Source organism: Staurois parvus, unplaced genomic scaffold (assembly GCF_062004578.1).
Source record: "Staurois parvus isolate SC_StPar_1 unplaced genomic scaffold, SC_StPar_1.0 ptg000334l, whole genome shotgun sequence".
In the NCBI taxonomy this organism is placed as follows: Eukaryota; Metazoa; Chordata; class Amphibia; order Anura; family Ranidae; genus Staurois; species Staurois parvus.
In genome coordinates, this window is record NW_028318130.1 from 2,686,410 (window position 1) to 2,706,225 (window position 19,816).

Genomic DNA, 19,816 nt, shown 5'->3' on the forward strand with positions numbered 1-19,816 from the left:
AGGGCACATTGCATGGGAGCAAGACAGATTACATGAGAAAAAGGAAAAAAAAATTCCTGCGCTCAAAAGACCAACAGAAAAAGAAAAAAACGTCCTGCGCTCAAAAGACAGACATTACATGGAAACAGGGTACAGTATGGGAGAGCACGGCACATTATATAGGAGCAGGGCACATTTAAGTGACAGCAGGGCACATTACATGGGAACATGACATATTACATAAGAGCAGGGAACATTACATGAGAGTAGGGCACATTGCATGGAAACAGGGCACATTATATGGAAACATTGCATATAACATGGGAGCAGGGCATATTATGTGGGAGCAGGGAACAATACATGAGAGCAGGGTACGTTACGTCGGAAAAGGGCACTTTATGTGGGAGCAGTGCACATTGTTTATTTGTTTATTTTTTACAATTACTTATATAGCGCCGTCAATTTTAGCAGCACTACATATTTATTGTACATTCACGTCAGTCCCTAACCCTCAAGGGGTGTACAATCTAAAGTCCCTAACATTCATACATATACATACTAGGGCCAATTTTAGACAGGATCCAATTAACCTACCAGCATGTCTTTGGAATGTGGGAAGAAACCAGAGTACCCAGAGGAAACCCACTCAGGCACAGGTAAAACATGCAAACTCCAGGCAGGTGGTGCCATGGTTGGGATTCCAACCAATGACCCTACTACTGCCAGGTGGAAGTGCTAACCATTTAGCTACAGTACATTACATGAGAGCAAGGCACATTACACATTACGCCACAACTATCACTATCTCAGCTGCTTTCCTGCCTAGCTCTGCATGTGTCACTACAGGGAATATTATCTACCCATCAGCTATCTGAAGCTGACAAGTAGATTGCCAGAAACCCATGAGGATCACTCATGGAACCCTAGGGTTCCAGTGAACCACAGTTGAGAAACTGAAATAGAGCATAAATAACCAATCATGTGCAAGGAAAATTAGAAAAACAGGATTTTTGTTTGGATGGTAAAAGTCAGCACAGCTTCTCCTTATTCACAAAGCTAGGTGAAAATTTCCTTACAAAATGAAAATTCACTTTGGAAAGTGAGCATGCTTTACTCGTGTAATAGCCACAATAAATTATAGAAATAATATTTACTTTATTTGCTTTTAACTCTCCGTTGGATTAGGTGAGGGTATTATTGTACCCCTGTACTAATTCCCTTAGGGTGACAAATATCCCAGGCCCCCTTTTTATATAGGAGACCTTCTGCTTCCAGAAATCCCCCTCCACAAACTCCTACATTTTTTTGGGACTGGGTGTGGTGAATAGTCTCTCATCCCCCAACATTAAGCCAAGGTGACTTTCAAGCAGGTAAAATTTGGTAGTCCCCCTTTGCAAACTCAGATCTTAAAAAGTATGTGGCTGTGTATGGTATGAGGGGTGTTCAAGTCAAACCGGGACATTTAATTCTATAGATTTAAAAAGGGATATTAGCATGGCATTACTACATGCAGTAGTAAGTGGCAAGTGTGTCCTATTATTGATAGGTGATGAACATGTTGTAGGCTAGTCCAGAGGCCGTTAATCAAGGTGGCAGATAACAGTATTAGTGAGTGCATGGAACAGTGTGTGGTGATGAAGTTTCTTATAAACTAATGCATAAAATCCATGTACTGTATATCTACAGAAGACTTCAAGCACAGTATGGTGATGAGATGCTCAGCCATAGTAAGACATTTGATTAGTGTAAATTTTCAAAGATGGCTATACATCCATAAGCAACAATCACGAATGAAAACTAGCATCAAAGCAATGGAAGCATATGGACTCACCACCACCTAAAACATTTTGAACAATAGCGTTTGCAGGAAAAGTGATGGCAAATGTTTTCTGGGACAAATGTGTTATTATCCATGTGAATTTTCTACCCCGTGGTGCCACTATCAACAGTGAATATCACTGTCATGTGTACACGCATCTGCAGAAAAAAAGGCCTGGTTTGATCACTAAGGGTGCCCTGTTTCTCCTGGACAACACGCAAGCTCATACTGGTCATGTGCACATTATAGCAACTCATCTGGGAGGTATTGCCACATCCCCCTTACAGCCTGGACCTCGCTCTGAGTGATTTCCACCTGTTTGGACCCCTAAAAGTGTTTCTCAGAGGTCAGCATTTTAGCACTGATGATGAAGTATAGCAGGCTCTCCTAGAATGGTTCAGGCCTACTGACAAATCTTTCTATATGGAACCCCATTTATTTTTTGTTCTTCATTTTTTTAATAATGTTTACTGTAAATAAAAAAAAACTGCATGAGATTTTCCTAAAATTTAAACCAAAAGAGCATATGCCACCAGCACACCAAGCACAAGAAAGTGCATTGCTTATGGTTAAGCAACTCAATTCTACAGCACCCCTACACTTCAGGCTTTACCTAGGTTGGTGTGCAATGGCAGTATGTCCATCATAAAATTCAAATCAGACCCTTGTCCAGACATGCATCTTAGATGGGCAGGAAAGGGAGGACATCTAGAATGTGCCCATCCTTCTTGTACAATACTAGGTCACATACTTTTCCACATGGTGGGTACCCAATACAAATATGCTTAATGATGTCATCCAAGATTCTTTTTTTTTTTTTTACATTGCAGCAGCTGGGGATGTGTCAACGGGTAGTGGGGAAACATTGCTGAGTGGCAGATCGCGGTAGTTGACAATGGATTTACATTGCTGGATGACATGTTTGACATTTGTTTTACATTGGGGAAATTGTTTACTTTTTTAAAGTAATTTTATTAAATGACAATCTCCTGCTGTGGTGTGCTTATTTATATTTTTTTTTTTTTGGAGGTCTGAGTAATAAGGATACTATTGTACCCCATACTGTATGCCCTAAAAGGTAGTAAGGGGTTCAAAAGTACCCCTTACCCATTTCTCTGGAGGGGAAGGATATCTTGGGGCAGAAATAATTCCCCCAATAAACCCCTACATCTTATTTGGGTGACAGGAAACCTTTCTGACCCCCCTTGCAAGGTACACCTCTCAATGTTGAAAGGCATGTGACCTGCTATGGCATAGGAAGGGAGGCTGCATGATCATTGCCCTCCCTTTCCTGACCACCTAACCTGTATGCCTGGATAAGGGTATGGTATGCATTCTAAGGAGACCCTATGCTTTTTTTTGTAAATGTCAGTTTTAACAGACTACATTGTACTGATTGGAAACGTCATGTGCACTGTAAGGCACCCCCCTAAGCATGTTATTCAAAGGCTTTGTGCAATCTCAGTATTGCCCTTTAAGCCTTTTTTTGCATTGGTACTGTATATGTTTCTCATGGCATTGCTGAGATACCCATGCCCTTTTTTAATAATAGCTTTCAAATTAGCTTACAAAAAAAAAAGAGTTGAAAAAAATTGTAGGATTCACTGCCTATTGATTTTAATAAGGTGCGATGCTAGGTTCAGGATTTGAGGATGTCAATCTGGATTTTCTGAACCTCCTACAAACTTTGATTGATTTGCTCATCCCTAGTTCACATACATCTTGTGTACCTGGTTGACAGCAGTTTCATTCATATAGTTTGTATTAACCTTACTTTTTGAATGACCATGGATTTGAGCCTATACAGGTAAAGAGCAATGATACAGTATAATGGTTCTATCTCTCTTAAAAATGTAAGGAAGCTGACTGAACAGCATTACTTTATTTATTGTATAGTATTATACTTTAAGTTAAATAAATGTCAAACTGGATAGCAAACCTAGATGATTCTCCAGTTTATATATCACATGGCTTACTGTGTTGCTGGGTGAACTGTTTTACAAAATTAAAAATTACTTTAACTGCAAGTCCCTGGGTCATTTATGAAACTCTATGTCAAACGTCATAGATCTGCATGCATTTCATTTGAATAGTTTTAACATACTAATGTAGAGGAGAACCACAGGCATTGCATAAGAATTGGATATAAGGGATAATCTGGCTAGAGCTTTTATTTCCCATAGGAAATTGATCATTTTTCATTTTCCCTTTCAGGCAAAGGTGAACATGGGAAGCCATATCCTGTCAGTGAACTGGACCAAGATGACACGGCTTATAGAGAAAATGGCTTTAATATATATGTTAGTAACAACATCGCCTTGGAGAGATCCCTGCCTGACATACGACATCCTAAGTAAGATGATCTTTTAATCACCACCATACCACATATATATATATATATATATATATATATATATATATATATAATATAGAAGTAAAAAAATTATTTCATACATTCATTCATAAATTGTGCCATACCAACATTTCATTTCACTGATGTAGTGGTTGGCAGACTGAAGCTTTGTAAAGCAATATAAATCTTTGCATCTTAAATAAATGTGTATTTAAAATTGCAGGTTCTTTGTATTGTTTTATTGTACAAAATTTTCCTCTGGAACTGATTAACTGCTTCTTGAACGCCCGCCCGCAATGTACTGCAGCCGGGTGGCAGCTGCAGGCAAAGCAACGTACCCGTATATGCTCTGGCTGTACTAACGCAGGGGGGCGCTGCACGCCCGAGCAGGTGCGCAGCACTTCCCCCCACACAACTGCTGTGTCAGACACAGTGGAATGAAGATCCCGGTGAATGGGACCTGGTGATCATGTGATCGCTATGCGATCACATGATCACAATGTAAGCAAAGTTGTTATGAATCACCCTCATTCATAACAGCTCTGCTTCTCCTCCTAGTCAGCAGTAATTGTCCCACAGCTGTCACATGATACACGGGGCCAATCACAGCACCCTGTACCATGTGACCAGCTCCAGCCAATCACAGATCACTATCTTGAGCTGTCAAAAACCTAACTTATTCATGACAGTTCATGAATGAGTTAGGTTCATGACAGCAAGCTTTGCATTGCAGGAGAAATGATCTTTATTTTTCCTGCAAAGCAAAGTGTAAAAAAGAAAAAGCCCTGATCATCCCCCCACACACACATGCAATAGTACAATGTTACTATGGTAACATTGTACTATTCTGATAAAAGTATTGAAGAAAAAACAATACCGTATTGAGAATTTAAAAAACATTTTTTAAGGTTTTTTTGTTTTTAACTAATTGCCAACCGCTTACCCGTGGGCAAGCAGCAGCTCTTGGCAAAGCGATGTAATCTTGTGTTGCTTCCTGTTTTGGGGTGTGAACACGCTGACCCCCCCCCCCGGCCGGTCCAGGGAGAGAAGAGAGAACACTGCACAGAGTAAAAGCACTACATTTTACAAACACGTTAGATTAGCACATTTAACCCTTTGACTGAACCTATTAACCCTTTGATTGCACCGTCATCCAGCCAGTGCCATTAGTCCAGTGTCAGTATATAAAAAGTTTCACTGATCACTGTATTACTGCCACTAGCGTCATCAGATAACGTCAGGGTCAGTAATTGTCCCACCCAGCAAGGGTCAGCTAGCGTTAGATTGCCCGCACACTATCACACTCAGAAGATTTGCTCAGCACTGTACATTATAGTGGGGGACAGAACATGAGACAATACAGTAACAAAACAATATATGAGGGGTTCGAGGGCCCTGCTCTTTTGAACTTATAATCTAGGAGGGAGGGGATAGTGGTACAGGAGGAAGTGGCTGTGGGGGATGGAGTGGTAGGAGGAGTGGAGGAGATCAGCTGTTAGGTGAGGGCGGGGTAGGCTTCCCTGAAGAGATGGGTTTTCAGGGTGTGCCTAAAGGTGAGGAGGGTAGGTGACAGCCTGATGGATTGGGGTAGTGAGTTCCAGAGGATGGGGGAAGTTCTGGAGAAGTTCTGGAGAAGTCCTGCAGTCGGGCGTGGGGGGAGGAGACCAGTGAGCTAGAAAGTAGGAGGTCTTGTGAGGAGAGAAGAGTACGGGTTGGGTGGTATTTGGGTATCAGGTCAGTGAGGTAGTTTGGGGCAGCGTTATGAATGGCTTTGTATGTCAGTGTTCGTATTTTGAATTTAATGCGTTGGGCAATCAGAAGCCAGTGGAGGGATTGGCAGAGGGGGGGGTGGCAGAAGCGGAGCGGTTGGTAAAGTGGATGAGTCTGGCCGCTGAGTTCAGAATAGACTGAAGCGGGGATAGCCTGTGTTGGGGTAGGCCGGTGAGAAGGGAGTTGCAGTAGTCCAGACGTGAGATAATAAGGGAGTGAACGAGTTGTTTAGCAGTGTCTGGGGTTAGGAACGTACGTATTTTGGAGATGTTGCGGAGGTGGAGCCTGCATGAGTTTGCCAGCGATTGGACATGGGGTTGGAAGGACAGGTTTGAGTCTAGAGTGACACCTAGGACTTCGGCTTGCGGGGTGGGACTGATGGTGGCGTTGTTGGTCGTGATGGAGAGGATGGGGGGGGGGGCGCAGGCTGGGGGGAAAATTAGGAGCTCGGTTTTGGAAAGGTTCAATTTGAGGAAATGGAGCGACATTCAGTCTGATATGTCGTTCAGTAGGTGGGTGATACGGGCGGAGACTAAAGGGGTGAGGCGAGGGGTGGAGAGGTAAATTTGCATGTCATTGGCGTAGAGGTGATAGTTGAAGCCATGGGAGTGTATCAATTTGCCGAGGGAGGAGGTGTAGATGGAGAAGAGAAGGGGCCCGAGGACAGAGCATTGGGGGACCCCAACAGAGAGGGGGAGAGAGGGGGAAGTGGTAGTGTTATAGGTAATGCTGAAGGAGCGTTGGGATAGATAGGAGGAGAGCCAGGAGAGAGCAGAGTCTCTGATGCCAAGGGAGTGTAGTTTATTAAGGAGGAGGGGGTGGTCAACTGTGTCGAAGGCCGCGGAAAGGTCGAGGAGTAGGAGGAATGAAGAGTGGCCATTAGCTTTGGAGGTTAGCAGGTCATTCGTGATTTTGAGTAGGGCGGTTTCGGTGGAGTGTAGGGGACGAAAGCCAGACTGTAGTGGATCGAGGAGGTTGTTGTCAGTGAGGTGGGAGCCCAACACGAACCAGCAATGTACTGGTACGTCGCTGGACTTTGAGTGGTTATACTGGGATGATGTCTGCAGCTACAGGCATCAACCTGGTATTGTTTTTTTTCAGCTGGTGGTCAACTTTCATGTAAAAGCAATCCCAGTGGCCAGTTTGCTGCTGAATTGTTTTTACTAGCAGTGGGAAGGTACACTTTCCCCCCCCCCCCTTCCCTCCTGCCGCTTTCCACAGTTTTCTTGGGCTCTCCTGTCCCACAGGGGAATACGAGAATGAAGCCAGCAGATCTGCTGGCTGATCATAGAGCTGATCAGAGACCAGAATGGCTCCAGTCATCTCTATATTCTAAGAAATCAGAAGCTATGAGCATTTCATCACTTCAGTTTCATAGGATATAAACAGCTCCATTTGTTAATTGGGAAAGCATCTGATCACACCGGTCTCAGTGAGATCAGATGATGGCAGAGGAGATATCTAGAGTCTAACAGATCCCAGATGTCTCAAAAAAGAATACCTGTCAATGTCTATTTCAGTCCGAAGGGATATTTACATTCCCTGTGATAGCAATAAAAGTGATTAAAAAAAAAGAAAAAGAAAGGGACAGTGTAAAAATAATAAAAAAAAATCAAAATAACTATAAAGAAAAAAAAAAAAAGCACCCTTGCCCCCCTGCGCACGTACACCTGCATGCTCAAACATTGACCCCATGCCAGTATGTAAACAGTGGTTGCACTGTGCATGTGAGGTATTACTGTGAACGTCAGATCAAGGGCAATAATTCTAACACTACACCTCCTGTGTAAATATAAATTGGTGACCTGTAAAAGATTTTAAAGCATCGCCTATCAATAATAAAAATATATGTACTTTGTTGCCATTGCGCGGGCATGCGCAATTTTAAAGCATGTCATGTTTGGTATCTATTTACTCAGCGTAACATCATCTTTTATATTTTATCAAACAATTGGACAATATATTGTGTTTTTGTGCATTAAAAATTCTAAAAAGTGTATTTTTTCCCAAAAGATTTGCGTTTGAAGAATCCCTGCTCAAATACTGTGTGACGCAAAAAATGTCAACACCCACCGTTTTATTCTCTAGGGTCTCTGCTTTAAAAAATATATAATGTTTTGGGGGTAAAAGTAATTTTCTAGCAAAAAAAAGTTTTTTCATGTGAACAAAAAGTGGCAGAAAAGGCTTGGTCTTCAAGAGTGGGTAATGTGTGGCATAAGCTTCCAATGTTGGCCCTAAAATGCCAGGATGGCAGAAGCAACCCCTCCAAATGACCCCTTTTTGGAAAGTAGACACTCCAAGGTATTTGCTAAGAAGCATGGTGAGTATTTTGCAGATCGTATTTGTTGCAACAAGTTTTTCGAAAACGAAGAATGAAAACAAAAATGCATTTTTTCCTTTTTTTTTCTTTTTCAAATCCCTGTGACAAAAATGATATCTGTAAAATACTCACCATGCCTCTTATCAAATTCCTTGGGGTGTCTACTTTCCAAAAAGGGGTCATTTGGGGGGGGGGTTACTATCCTGGCATTTTAGGGCCTCGAAAACTGTGATAGGTAGTGGGGAAGTGACATGAAGAAATATGCCCTTTGAAAACCTGGAGGTGGTCATTGGATTTTGGGGGCCTATATGTAGTCGAGCTGCCAAAAAGTCTCTCACATGTGGTATTCCCATACTCGGGAGAAGGAGAAGAATGTGTTTTGGGGTGTTATTCCACATATACACATGGCATGCAAGAGCAATATATCTTTAAAGTGAAAACTCTGTGAAAAAAAATTGTCATATTCAAAAAATTTGTGGCAAAAAATAAAATGTTCCATGGACTCAACATGCCTCTCTGAAAAATACTTGGGGTGTCTACTTTCCAAAAAGGGCTCATTTGGGGGGGTTGTACTGCCCTGGAATTTTAGCACCTCAAGAAATATGATAGGCAGTCAAAGTAAAAGCTACATAAATACCCATATATATACCATAGTATGTAGACGCTATAACTTTCACACAAACCAACTAATATACTGTACATGTATTGAGATTTTTTTTTTACCAAAGACATGTAGCAGAATACATTTTGGCCTAAATCTATGACTAACTTTGAGTTCATTGGATATTTTTTATAACCAAAAGTGAAACACATCTGTTTTTTTTTCAAAATTGTATGTCTTTTTTTCTTTATAGCACAAAAAGTAAAAAGCACAGAGGTAATCAAATAAAACCAAGAGAAAGCTCTATTTGTGTGAAAAAAGGACATAAATTTCATTTGAGTACAGCATTGCTTGACCGCGCAATTACCAGTTGAAATAGCACAGTGCTGAACAGCAAAAAATGGCCTGGTCATGAATGGGGGTAAATCCTCTGGAGGGCAAGTGGTTAAATAAGTTAGGGCTATCTTGCAATCCAATAAAACAGGTAAATGAAACTGAAATTGCTCAAAGATTGATTTTTTTTTTACAAAAATAAATGTACATAATATATCAGGAATCAAAATGAATACAGTTTTATTATATTATAATTGTGCAAATTAATGCTATTTAATAGAAGATTCACAGATAGATTGTTGCATAGTATGACCATCATGGTCAACCTAAAATATAAGGTTATATCATAGCCTTTCATTTGACAAGTTTATGACTAAGTAGCTTGTTGCCTTCTGTATTAGTTACAGGCCAAATCTGGGTCAGATAAGTGAGGTAGAATTAGAAATAATACAGACAAAAGTAGCATGTTAGGGAAGCACTTCAAATCAAGCAGCTGTTATTGGTGGGTATTACATGATAAATCAAAGAGTGGGAAATATTAGAGTGGGCAGTAAACTCATCCCAGTACAAATAGGAACAGTTTTGTTTAATTTTCCTCTAAAATGCATATTGAAAAGTAAGAAAAATAGTTAATAATTTTTTCTATGATGCAAAACAAATCGAGACAGGATTATGTGAATTAACAATAAAGTGCATTTTTTTCCAATGAATAGAACTGAACTGAAAAATGTGCACCGTTTGGGGGACTGTGAATAATGGATCTGAGCAGAACTTCCACAGAGATAAAAAAAACTTGTATACAATATATGTAAATATAGTGCTCACAGCTTTACAGGTTTTTTATCTAAATATTTATTTATTTTTTTACAAATTTAAGTTTATTGACATAAGTCAGCAACCATGGCAGTTAATAGAAATGTATCCAGATACAGAGACTAGAATCAGTGCAACATCAGGATATACAGGGCAAAAGACAAGATAGAATGTCTACAGTGAGACCATGTGGGCTAATATACCAATCACGAGAGCAAGTCTTAGTAAAAAGGGAGACATTTAAGCCCGATAGGTATTTATATCATTAGAGAGGGTCTGCATGCATGACCCAAACCAGAATAACTTTGTATCTGCAATACATGGAACTGTGAGTCCCTGGGGGGGGGGATATGGTACTGCCTCACAGCCATTTTATTGTGTATTATGTAATTATAACTGTTAGCAAATCAAGGTGAATAAAAAAGAAGGAGCTAGAACAGAGACATGCGAGAAAAAAGAAGGAAGAGGGAGGGGGAATTTGGGGGGAGGCGGGAAGAAAGGGGAGGGAAGGTTCTGATCCAAGAGGGGGGAGCAAATGAACATCCTCAGTCAGCAAGGCCTGGTTCCAAGACAGCTTACCCTTCTCGTAGTACACAAACATATTCCAGAAGCTCCACGTCTTGGAGTATGTCCCTCTTCTGTGTTGTGAGGTCAAGAACAGATCCTCCATCTGGTTCTCTCTGGGAGTGAAGAGGAGCCTGAAGAGGTATCCACTAAATTGGTGAGTAGGACATTAAAGTCGCCACCAAGAATCAAGTGGCCTTCTGTAAAGTCCATAAGCTTCATTAAAGTGGAGTGCAAGAAGAGGTCTTGTTGAGTGTTGGGAGTGTATAGGATTGCAAGAGTCATCTTAACCCCAACAATCAGTCCCCTTAAGAAACTAGGCCTGGATCAGTTCCCGCAGGTCACAGTCCACTCCACCGGCCGGGGAAGCAGCTGCAGGTCCGAGAGTAGAGCCACTGGAGTATCCGGGAAAGCATCCGAGGTCCCGGATGGTGCTGGATAGGACAGTAGGACCAAATTAGTGGAGTGGCTCCAGGGAACCTTGTGGCTCCACCATCTTGGCACTGGGGCTAGGTCTCTGAGATCCCAGGAAAAAGAAATGAATATCTGTCCCTGGTTCTGAGGAGCGGGACAGCTTGTGCACAGATTTGGTCTTGCACTTTTTGGCTGATAACATGCTGTCGTAGAAGGTGTGAAAGACGGTATAAGACGTGAAGAAGTCAGGAACTCCAGGAAGATGTGTCTCTACTTGTCCATGTCCAAGCCATGCCCCCCTATCTAAATATTAGTAATGGTCTCTGTACTAATGGTGTTTATAGTATACCACTCCTTCAATTACGCAATGATCTGGATACACTCTGCACTTCACACTTTAAACTGTATCCAAACTTAAAAACAATGTAAAGTATTGTAACTTACCAGCCCTTAGATGTGATAGCTGGATTATTTTTATTTTTTCAGGCTTTTCCACTATATTCTCACCTAATGATCATGTAAATAACATGTTTACTGTCCCTTCATGGCTACACTCACTTCTCTGCTGTATCTATAGAGGCAGCCATGGTTTTCACACAGGTTAGACTTAACATATTAACCCTTTCACTGCCAGGTCTTACGCTCTACTTTTAGACTCAGGTGGCCAGGCCCTCTTTGCAATTTTCTAATTTTTATTATTTTCCTCTTTCAGCTTTCAGAGTTTGTAAAAGACCACCCCAAACCATATATTTTCTGAAAGCACGTGGCCAGAAGTGAGGGAAGCATCGGTATCGGTGGTGGTGGGTTAGGTCACATTTTAGGTGAACAGCTTTGATCAGCAGATTGTCATCCATTGATCAGAGCTATTGTTTTGTTCAGCAGAGTCTGCTGAACAATTATGCTATAAGCTCATGGTCACTGGACTGTACGGACCGGTTAAATGGTGTATTGATGGGATGTGTGGGTTGCAAAAGAAAGATAAGATTGTTGCTTTTTTGGCAGGACAAACAGGTATTTTCTGAAAATGTCCCTAGCCTGGAAAATAAATAAATCTGGAGCCATCATATCTAAGAACAAGTAAGCTGCAATATAATACATTTTGGTTATTGAGTTTAGTTACACTTTTAAAAAAATATTGAAAGCTGCTGACATGATGCAGTACAGACATTTATATTTGCCTGCATGTCAGGCTGCTCTGATTAGTAGACATGTGCATGTCAGAAATTTTCATTTCATTTTGGATGCATTCATTCATTGAAGAATTTCATTATATTTAACCAATTCATTTTTGGAATTCATTTTGCATCTTCGTTATTCATTTCGTATAGTAGTTGGTTCAACTGGATTTAAAACATTTTGCATTTTTTTCAGAAGATTGCTAAATATTAGTTTTTGGGTTCACTATTGCGGGTAGATTTTATATTCATATATTAAAATTATTTGGAAGGATTCAATATTTTTTGAAGCAGCAGAATAAATACAAAATTTGGCAGCCGGAAATTTTTCAAAACTAAGAATTGCATTAGAACTTAACTGAAATGAATGTGACAATTACAAATTAAATTTAAATCACACATTTACTCAAATCTGAATTAGTGAACAAATTTGAAAATTTTATTTATTTTCCCATGGACCTGAACTATTATTGTGTCATGTGACATCATGTGGATGAAACAAATGCATTTGTTAATTTCATTATAACTTTTTTCAGATTTATTGACATTCATTACCATGTCCATTCAGGGACTTGTATACATCTGAATCTCCAAAAATCAAATTTTCAACTGAAAATTGATTAGTAACAAAATGCAGGTGTCTACTGATTAGGCAAAGCTTTCTACAAAGCTCTGTCCCCACACATTCCTATTGGCCCATTACCACATTGTGTGGAACTGCTGAAATGATATAGTCCAGCATTCGGATAAAGCAGAGGATACTTTCGACACCTCTGGACTCACCCTATTCAAAACTTTGAACAGCTTTCAGAATTCTTGAAGTGACAGAGTTTTTTAAAGTCACCGATACTGTTCAGATCATGGAAAAAAAACCCTACAAGCAAAGAAGAATATATAAACTCTATCATGTTATTGATAAAAAATGTAAAAGCAATAACAAAAAAATATTTTCTTTCATAATTAAGAGGATCTACCCACTTTTGTGAGACATAACATATAGTAAAGTTAAATTGGCTATTTTGGCACTTGAGAACTATTATTATTTTAATTGCTATTGCTAGTACTTTGTTTGCAGCTATTCTTTGTCATACAGTTGCCACTAGATGTATGACAAGCTGGCATCACCTAAATATCACACTGCAGCACAGGAAAGGTCAGCCTTCAAATTGTCATTAGGAATGAAGACTATTTACTCAAGAAAATGTGAAGAAAAACGTAAAGCTATTGTTTCCTTTCTCACTGTGTCATAAATCTTTATTAGAGGCAGATAAGATTTTAGGCCTTCTGCTTTTATATGTGTGCTGTTTCCAACCTGAGCTGCCTAGTGTACAAAAAAGATCCAGTCAATCACAATGCAGTGGGCCATCAGTAAATGCTGTTCACAAAGCCTTCTACTGGCAGTATTTATGAATTCAGATAACTAGTCAAGACACTGAAATGTACAGATCCTATTGTGAAGAAGAGCTGTCAGTGTCAAAAGAGCTGGATCACACAACCTCACTATTCAGTATAACTGGTATATATTCACTGCTGGTAGGAACGACTGCATCTACTTTGCTGGAAAGGAAGACAGCTTGAATACCATATAATAAATACAATGTATTTGAACATAAAAAGTGCCAACCATCAGGGTCTGTTCCAAACTGATAGCAGATTCTTTTTCATTAGCTTTTGTTTGTAGCTAAATGTGTATTTGTTCACTTCACTGTGAACACCAAGCCATCATTTCCACTCATCTTTATTCAGCACCTAGATTTTGCTTCCATGTGTATTTCATGTACCAATTAAAGTGTAACTAAAGGCAAAACTTTTTGTTGAAAGGAATTAGAACACCTGCCAGCTTTTATTGCTGTCTGTGCCCCCACTAGGGAGATTCACTCTCTCTATGTGTCCTGTTTATCATTATTATCAAAAATGAAAGTAAAAGAAAATCCCAAATTTTGGGTTGACATCGGAGCAGTAATAGAGGGGAAGTCTTTCATTGCGGACACTAGTTCTGGTGACCCTGGTGCTACCTGGAGATTCCCTCCCTTTGGAGGGATATCGTCTCATTACCTGTTTTGGTTGCTGCACAGGACAAGAAGGGAAATTTCTGCAATGGGACACAGATGACAAAAAAACTGATGGGTTATAACCCTCCGTGGCTCAATGTAAAAAAGAAAAAAAAAGTTTTGCCTTTGTTACACTTTAAGCCATGGAAACATAAGTCCTAGATATTTTGCAATGCAAAAACATTCACACATAATATGTAATTATCTCTAATAAAAAAGTAAAGCCCAGGTGAACTTTCAGTTTAAACTAGCTAAATACATTCCAGGTATATCAAAACAAAAGGTATGCAAAGCAATACTGTTTGTTTTCTTAAAAAAAAAAAAATGCACAGCCTGAGTGGAAATGACTGTTCCCTGTCAGCATGCTTCAGAGAAGAACCCTTGCTCTATAGTGATCTAGAGAGTTATCTGGTAATCTTATTGCAGAGGTCCATCATGCCTCTTACTGAGTCAAAGTCTAAATCAGCAGATGACATTTCTGACCCCTGCAAGGGGTCCACTGCTTTCCCACAGAGAGCAGCTATTGGCAGTGGACATGCATTTCTACTCTTTTGAAAGAAAAATAACTGTAAGATTTTGAACACCTTTCTTATGCACATGGAATGTATTTAGGTGATTTAAAAGAAAAGTATGGGATTTTTTTTTTTTTAAATCATTCTTCCCTAGGTGGGTGCAGCATTGGTCCAATGCTGCATCTGTCCCTGCCCCATGAGAACTCACATGACAGCCGATCACTGAGTTCTCACCGTTGCTGTGAGCAGAGAGCAGTAACTGCAAGTCACCACTCTCTGCTCTACCCCCCCCCCCCCACCCCGCACTCACTGGAGTCACTGGAGTGCTGGGCTGTGGAGGGGAAGGGATCAGCTGGCTCAGGCTCTCATTACCTCACTGAGTGGCTAAGCCAGGTGCCTTTCCAGACTTTGAGGTGGATCCTAACTTTAAAGTCAGAATCTTTCCCCAGCCTTGACTGGCTGAGTCACATCAGCCGACAGCAGGCTTCAGTACAAACTGCACTCCTGTGATCCAAAGGAGAAGTACAGCCAAAAGAGCTTTGGCTGTACTTCTCCTTTAAACTGAAGGTTCATACTTGGCTTTGAGAATGTCTACCACTCCTTCAGAACATGTTTACATTCTAAAATTATCCTTCTTTTCTTTATTTTTTTTAATACAATACTTTAAATGGCTGAGTAAGGCTATCTATACAACACTGGATCTGAGGCTACTGGTCACATTCCCTTATTTAAATTAAAGTAGAATCAAATAGCTGTGTTGGGTGAAAAGCACATTGGGCCTTATATTTAATTTTAGTGTGACCTATCCTAACCTATTTTATAATCCTATCCTTATCCTAGTTTATATACTCCCATGGTACACCATATTGGAATCGACCCTAACATTTAAGGATGCTGAAGGGGAAATGTGCTGCCAACACACCCTGCATCTTAGATGTAGATGTTCAACCCTTTTACTAAAAAGATCACATCATAGTTCAGTTCGGTGCAATGTAATCTAAAAATCTTTTGTTTGTTTTTTCTGCTCCTGCCCCTAAAGTGAAATGAGATGAAAGACAGGGCATGGTCTGAGTATAATTTACATCTAATGTGTGTTTTAGTAGTCTTTTTGTCTTGCTGATGTATCTGTTTTGGGCATAGGTAATTAGATTGGTCCCTATGAAGGCTACATTCCTTCAGCAATTGCAGAACAGCCACATTGTACTTTCCTCATATTGAAGGGGATTATACTAATGTCCTACTGTCCCATATTTCGTTTTGCATCTTAATGCAGATGAACAATTCATTTATATACAGCGCTGTGTTTCCCACAACTCTGGTACTGTAAAGCACACATACTCAGGAGACTGGCAACTAGGGTCACTTTACACTAAAGAGGCATGTGCAACTTGCTTATTGATTGCAATTTTGGTTTCTGAGCGCAAAAGTTCAGTGCTGAGCCTAGAAACATTAAGGGAACTAGTGGGCACAAATTGCAGCCATGACTGGTAGTAAGACCACTATGCTCATGCTAAAATAACCATTAAATGGAATTGGTAATATAATCTGTCACTTTTCCCTTTATTTTCATAGATGTTAAATTTGGCATACTGTACATGACAGTAGGGCAGGGGTGTCAAACTGGCGGCCCTCCAGCTGTTGCGAAACTAAAAGTCCCATCATGCCACTGCCTTGGGAGTCATGCTTGTAACTGTCAATCTTGCAATGCCTCATGGGACTTGTAGTTTGGCAACAGCTGGAGGGCAGCCAGTTTGACATCTGTGCAATAGGGTGTGATCAGGGGCGGACTGACCATTCGAGCACTCGGTCAGTAAGGGGGCCCCATGAGATGCCCCTGGTACCTTTCATTGGCTTTTTCATAGGCTTTTTTGGGTGTGGGCAAGGACACAGGGGCCTCATGATCCCTTATTGCCCGGGAGCCCCATGAGTTGTCAGTCCGCCCCTGGGTGTGATGTTCCATTTATAATACTTAACCCACTACAATGTATAGAATCACATTTGCTATATACCATGGAAGGAATTGAAGGAGTTATTCATTCATATTTTACTCTTTTGAATAGGTATAAGTGAAATTATCTTTGTGAAGTGAAATCACATGCCAAAGAGATTCAGTGCACTATTCCAGCATGTGGCATTTTAGAAGTTTCTACTTTTCTAGAGTCTAGACAATTCATTCATAAAAAACACGCTCTTAAGAATGGTTTCACTTTAATAGCAGAAGAAAACACTTTAAAAAAAATGTATATTTTAAAAAAGGAGGAATTTTGTAGCATTTTTTTGTTCAGACACACTGTATTTCAGCACCATTCATATGTAATCTTCTTGAGCAATATCTTTACAGCATTTTAAACAGTGGTTCATGTCTTTTGTAACTCATCCAAAATACAAAAGATACAAGAGTTGTATAATATGATAAAATAAGAATGCCTGACTGTTTAGGCACTGTTATGATACAATTCCAGGCTGAATTGACTGACAATAGTATATCAGTTGAAAAGATATATAATATAATGCTTTTCCTTCAAAAGCTACACTGATACAAGCAAAGCACTGAGAACACCCTGTAAACTCAAAAATACCAGAATGAATAAAATAATAATAATAATAATAATAATAATAACAACAAAAACAGTAGTATAATTATCACCATTTATATATTGTTTTCAGTTTTTGTATAGATGAATAATTGCCACAATTCATGTCATGACACTCATTAGAATTATGACAGGCCTCTGGACCACAATTGCCAATGCTTACAACAGATTCATGTACCTTTCAGAAAACATGTATATGAATCTGTTACATGAAGGCCAGCATTGAGGTTGGAATGTTCATACTGAACACTGAAGTTGGAGTGTCCATACAGGACATTCCTTCCTCAGTGTAGCCTAGTAACATTCCTACAGTAACCAGAAACCGGCGCTCAAATCTCTCTTGCTGCATTCAAAATGGAATTGTACACTTGCTGAGGTGCCGCCTTTGGTAGATTGGGGAATCTTGATACTAGCAGAAAAAAACAAAACAGGGTGCACTCTCCTTTGCATTAACGCAATAACCCAAAATGTATTAAAAAGATGCAAAAACATACTCACAAGCCATAAAGGTCATAAAAACAGAGACAAGAAGTCAAAGGTGACAAAGATGACAGCATGCGTCCTTGGGTAAACTGCTAACGCGTTTCGGGAGTCAAACTCCCTTCCTCAGAGCATTAGATTTGTTTTGTTTTTTCCTGCTAGTAACATTCCTACCTGGCCACTGTGTCTGTCAAATAGACAGGTGCATGGTCAAGGAGGTTTGTTGTGAGGTATGTGAATCCTAAAAAAGAACTCCAAGAGACTGTTTCCGCAGGTCTGCCTTGCTTGTGATTAACAGCAAGTGAGTGGATTCCATAGCCGCAAGTAAGAACAATAGCAGCTATGAAATCTGCCCACTGCCATCCTCTATTAATTGATATTCTCTCACATATCTATTGGGAATTTTTCATTGGTCTCAATCACATCTAATTTTGTTATCTACAGACTGGAAATAATTATTTTTGAATTTGTTGCAGCCCTAATGACATATTGTAAAAGTAACACATATACAGTAAGAACTACATGAATCCATTCTAGATGCTGGAACTGTCAACAATCTTGGTTCCTTTTAAAGGAACCACACCATCAGAAAAGTATTGCAAGTGCTTTATTGAATTCCCCCTACATGTTTTTGTCTGTTAAAAGAAATAGGGAGGCTGCCATTGTTGGCCTCTTTTTCTTAGCCTTTCTAGTTGCATGGCCTCTGTTCTAATCCATTGTGGTTGATTTACTAAAAGGGGAAAGTGAAAAATATGATGCTTCTAACTTCAGCTTGTCCAATTAAGCTTTGAGAAAAAAACTTGGAAGCTACTCCAGATTTTGCACTCTCCTGTTTTAGTAAATCAGCTAATCAATTAATACTTTCTTTGTCCAAAAACACAATAGATATGCACAAGACTGTAGCTTCACTTTGATGTTGGTTATTTAACCACTTGCCTATTGGCAATTTTTACCCCCTTCCTGCCCAGACCAATTCTCAACTTTCAGCACTCTCACAGTTTGAATCACAATTGCGTGGCCATGCAACACTGTAACGAAACTAAAATTTTATCTTTTTTTAGAAAAACAGAGCTTTCTTTTGGTGATATTTAATCACCACTGTGGTTTTTATTTTTTGTTGAACAAACAAAAAAAGACCAACGATTTTGAAAAAAACCCTTTTTCTTAGTTTCTGTTATAAAGTTTTGTAAATAAGTAATTTTTCTCCTTCACTGATGGGCACTGATAGGCTGCACTGTTGAGTCACTGATGGGCACTGATAGGCTACACTGGTATATGGCACTGATGAGGCTGCACTGATAGGCGACACTGATGGGCACTGATAGGCAGCACTGTTAGGCAGCTCTGATGGGCACTGATAGGCGGCACTGATATGCACTTATATGTGGCACTGATGGGCACTGATGGGCACTGTTAGGCGGCACTGATGACACTGTTATGAGGCACTGATGTGTGGCACTGATGGACACTGTTAGGCAGCACTGATGGGCACTGAAAGGCAGCACTGATTATTATTACAATACAGGATTTATATAGCGCCAACAGTTTGTGCAGCACTTTACAAAATGAAGGTAAACATAGCAGTTACAATACAATTTGGTAGAAGAGGAAACAGAGTGCCCTGCTCATTAGAGATTACAATCTAGGATATTGATGGGCACTGATTTGCAGCACTGATGGATACTGATAAGCTGCACTGATGGGCACTGATTCAGCTGATGGGCACTGATTCAGCTGATGGGCACTGATTCAACTGATGGGCACTGATTCAGCTGATGGGCACTGATTCAGCTGATGGGCACTGATTCAACTGATGGGCAATGATTGCCGGCAAAAACTGGTGAGCACTATTGGCCACATTGATGGGTCTACTGATCATCAGGGCACTGATGATCAGTGCCCTGACGATACGTGTACAGTGGGGATCGAAAGTTTGGGCACCCCAGCTAAAAATTTGTATTAATGTGCATAAAGAAGCCAAGGAAAGATGGAAAAATCTCCAAAAGGCATCAAATTACAGATTAGACATTCTTATAAT

The 19,816-nt window shown here is 40.0% G+C and overlaps 1 protein-coding gene across 1 annotated transcript in view; it reads left to right on the forward strand.

The window, feature by feature from the left end:
- The window catches only part of GALNTL6 (polypeptide N-acetylgalactosaminyltransferase like 6), a 1,522,699-nt gene that overhangs the window by 476,962 nt on the left and 1,025,921 nt on the right, over nucleotides 1–19,816 (forward strand). Inside the window, exon 3 of the mRNA XM_089684035.1 lies at nucleotides 4,013–4,151. Coding sequence (XP_089540161.1) covers nucleotides 4,013–4,151 — 139 coding nt within the window. The remainder of the gene's footprint in view (nucleotides 1–4,012; nucleotides 4,152–19,816) is intronic.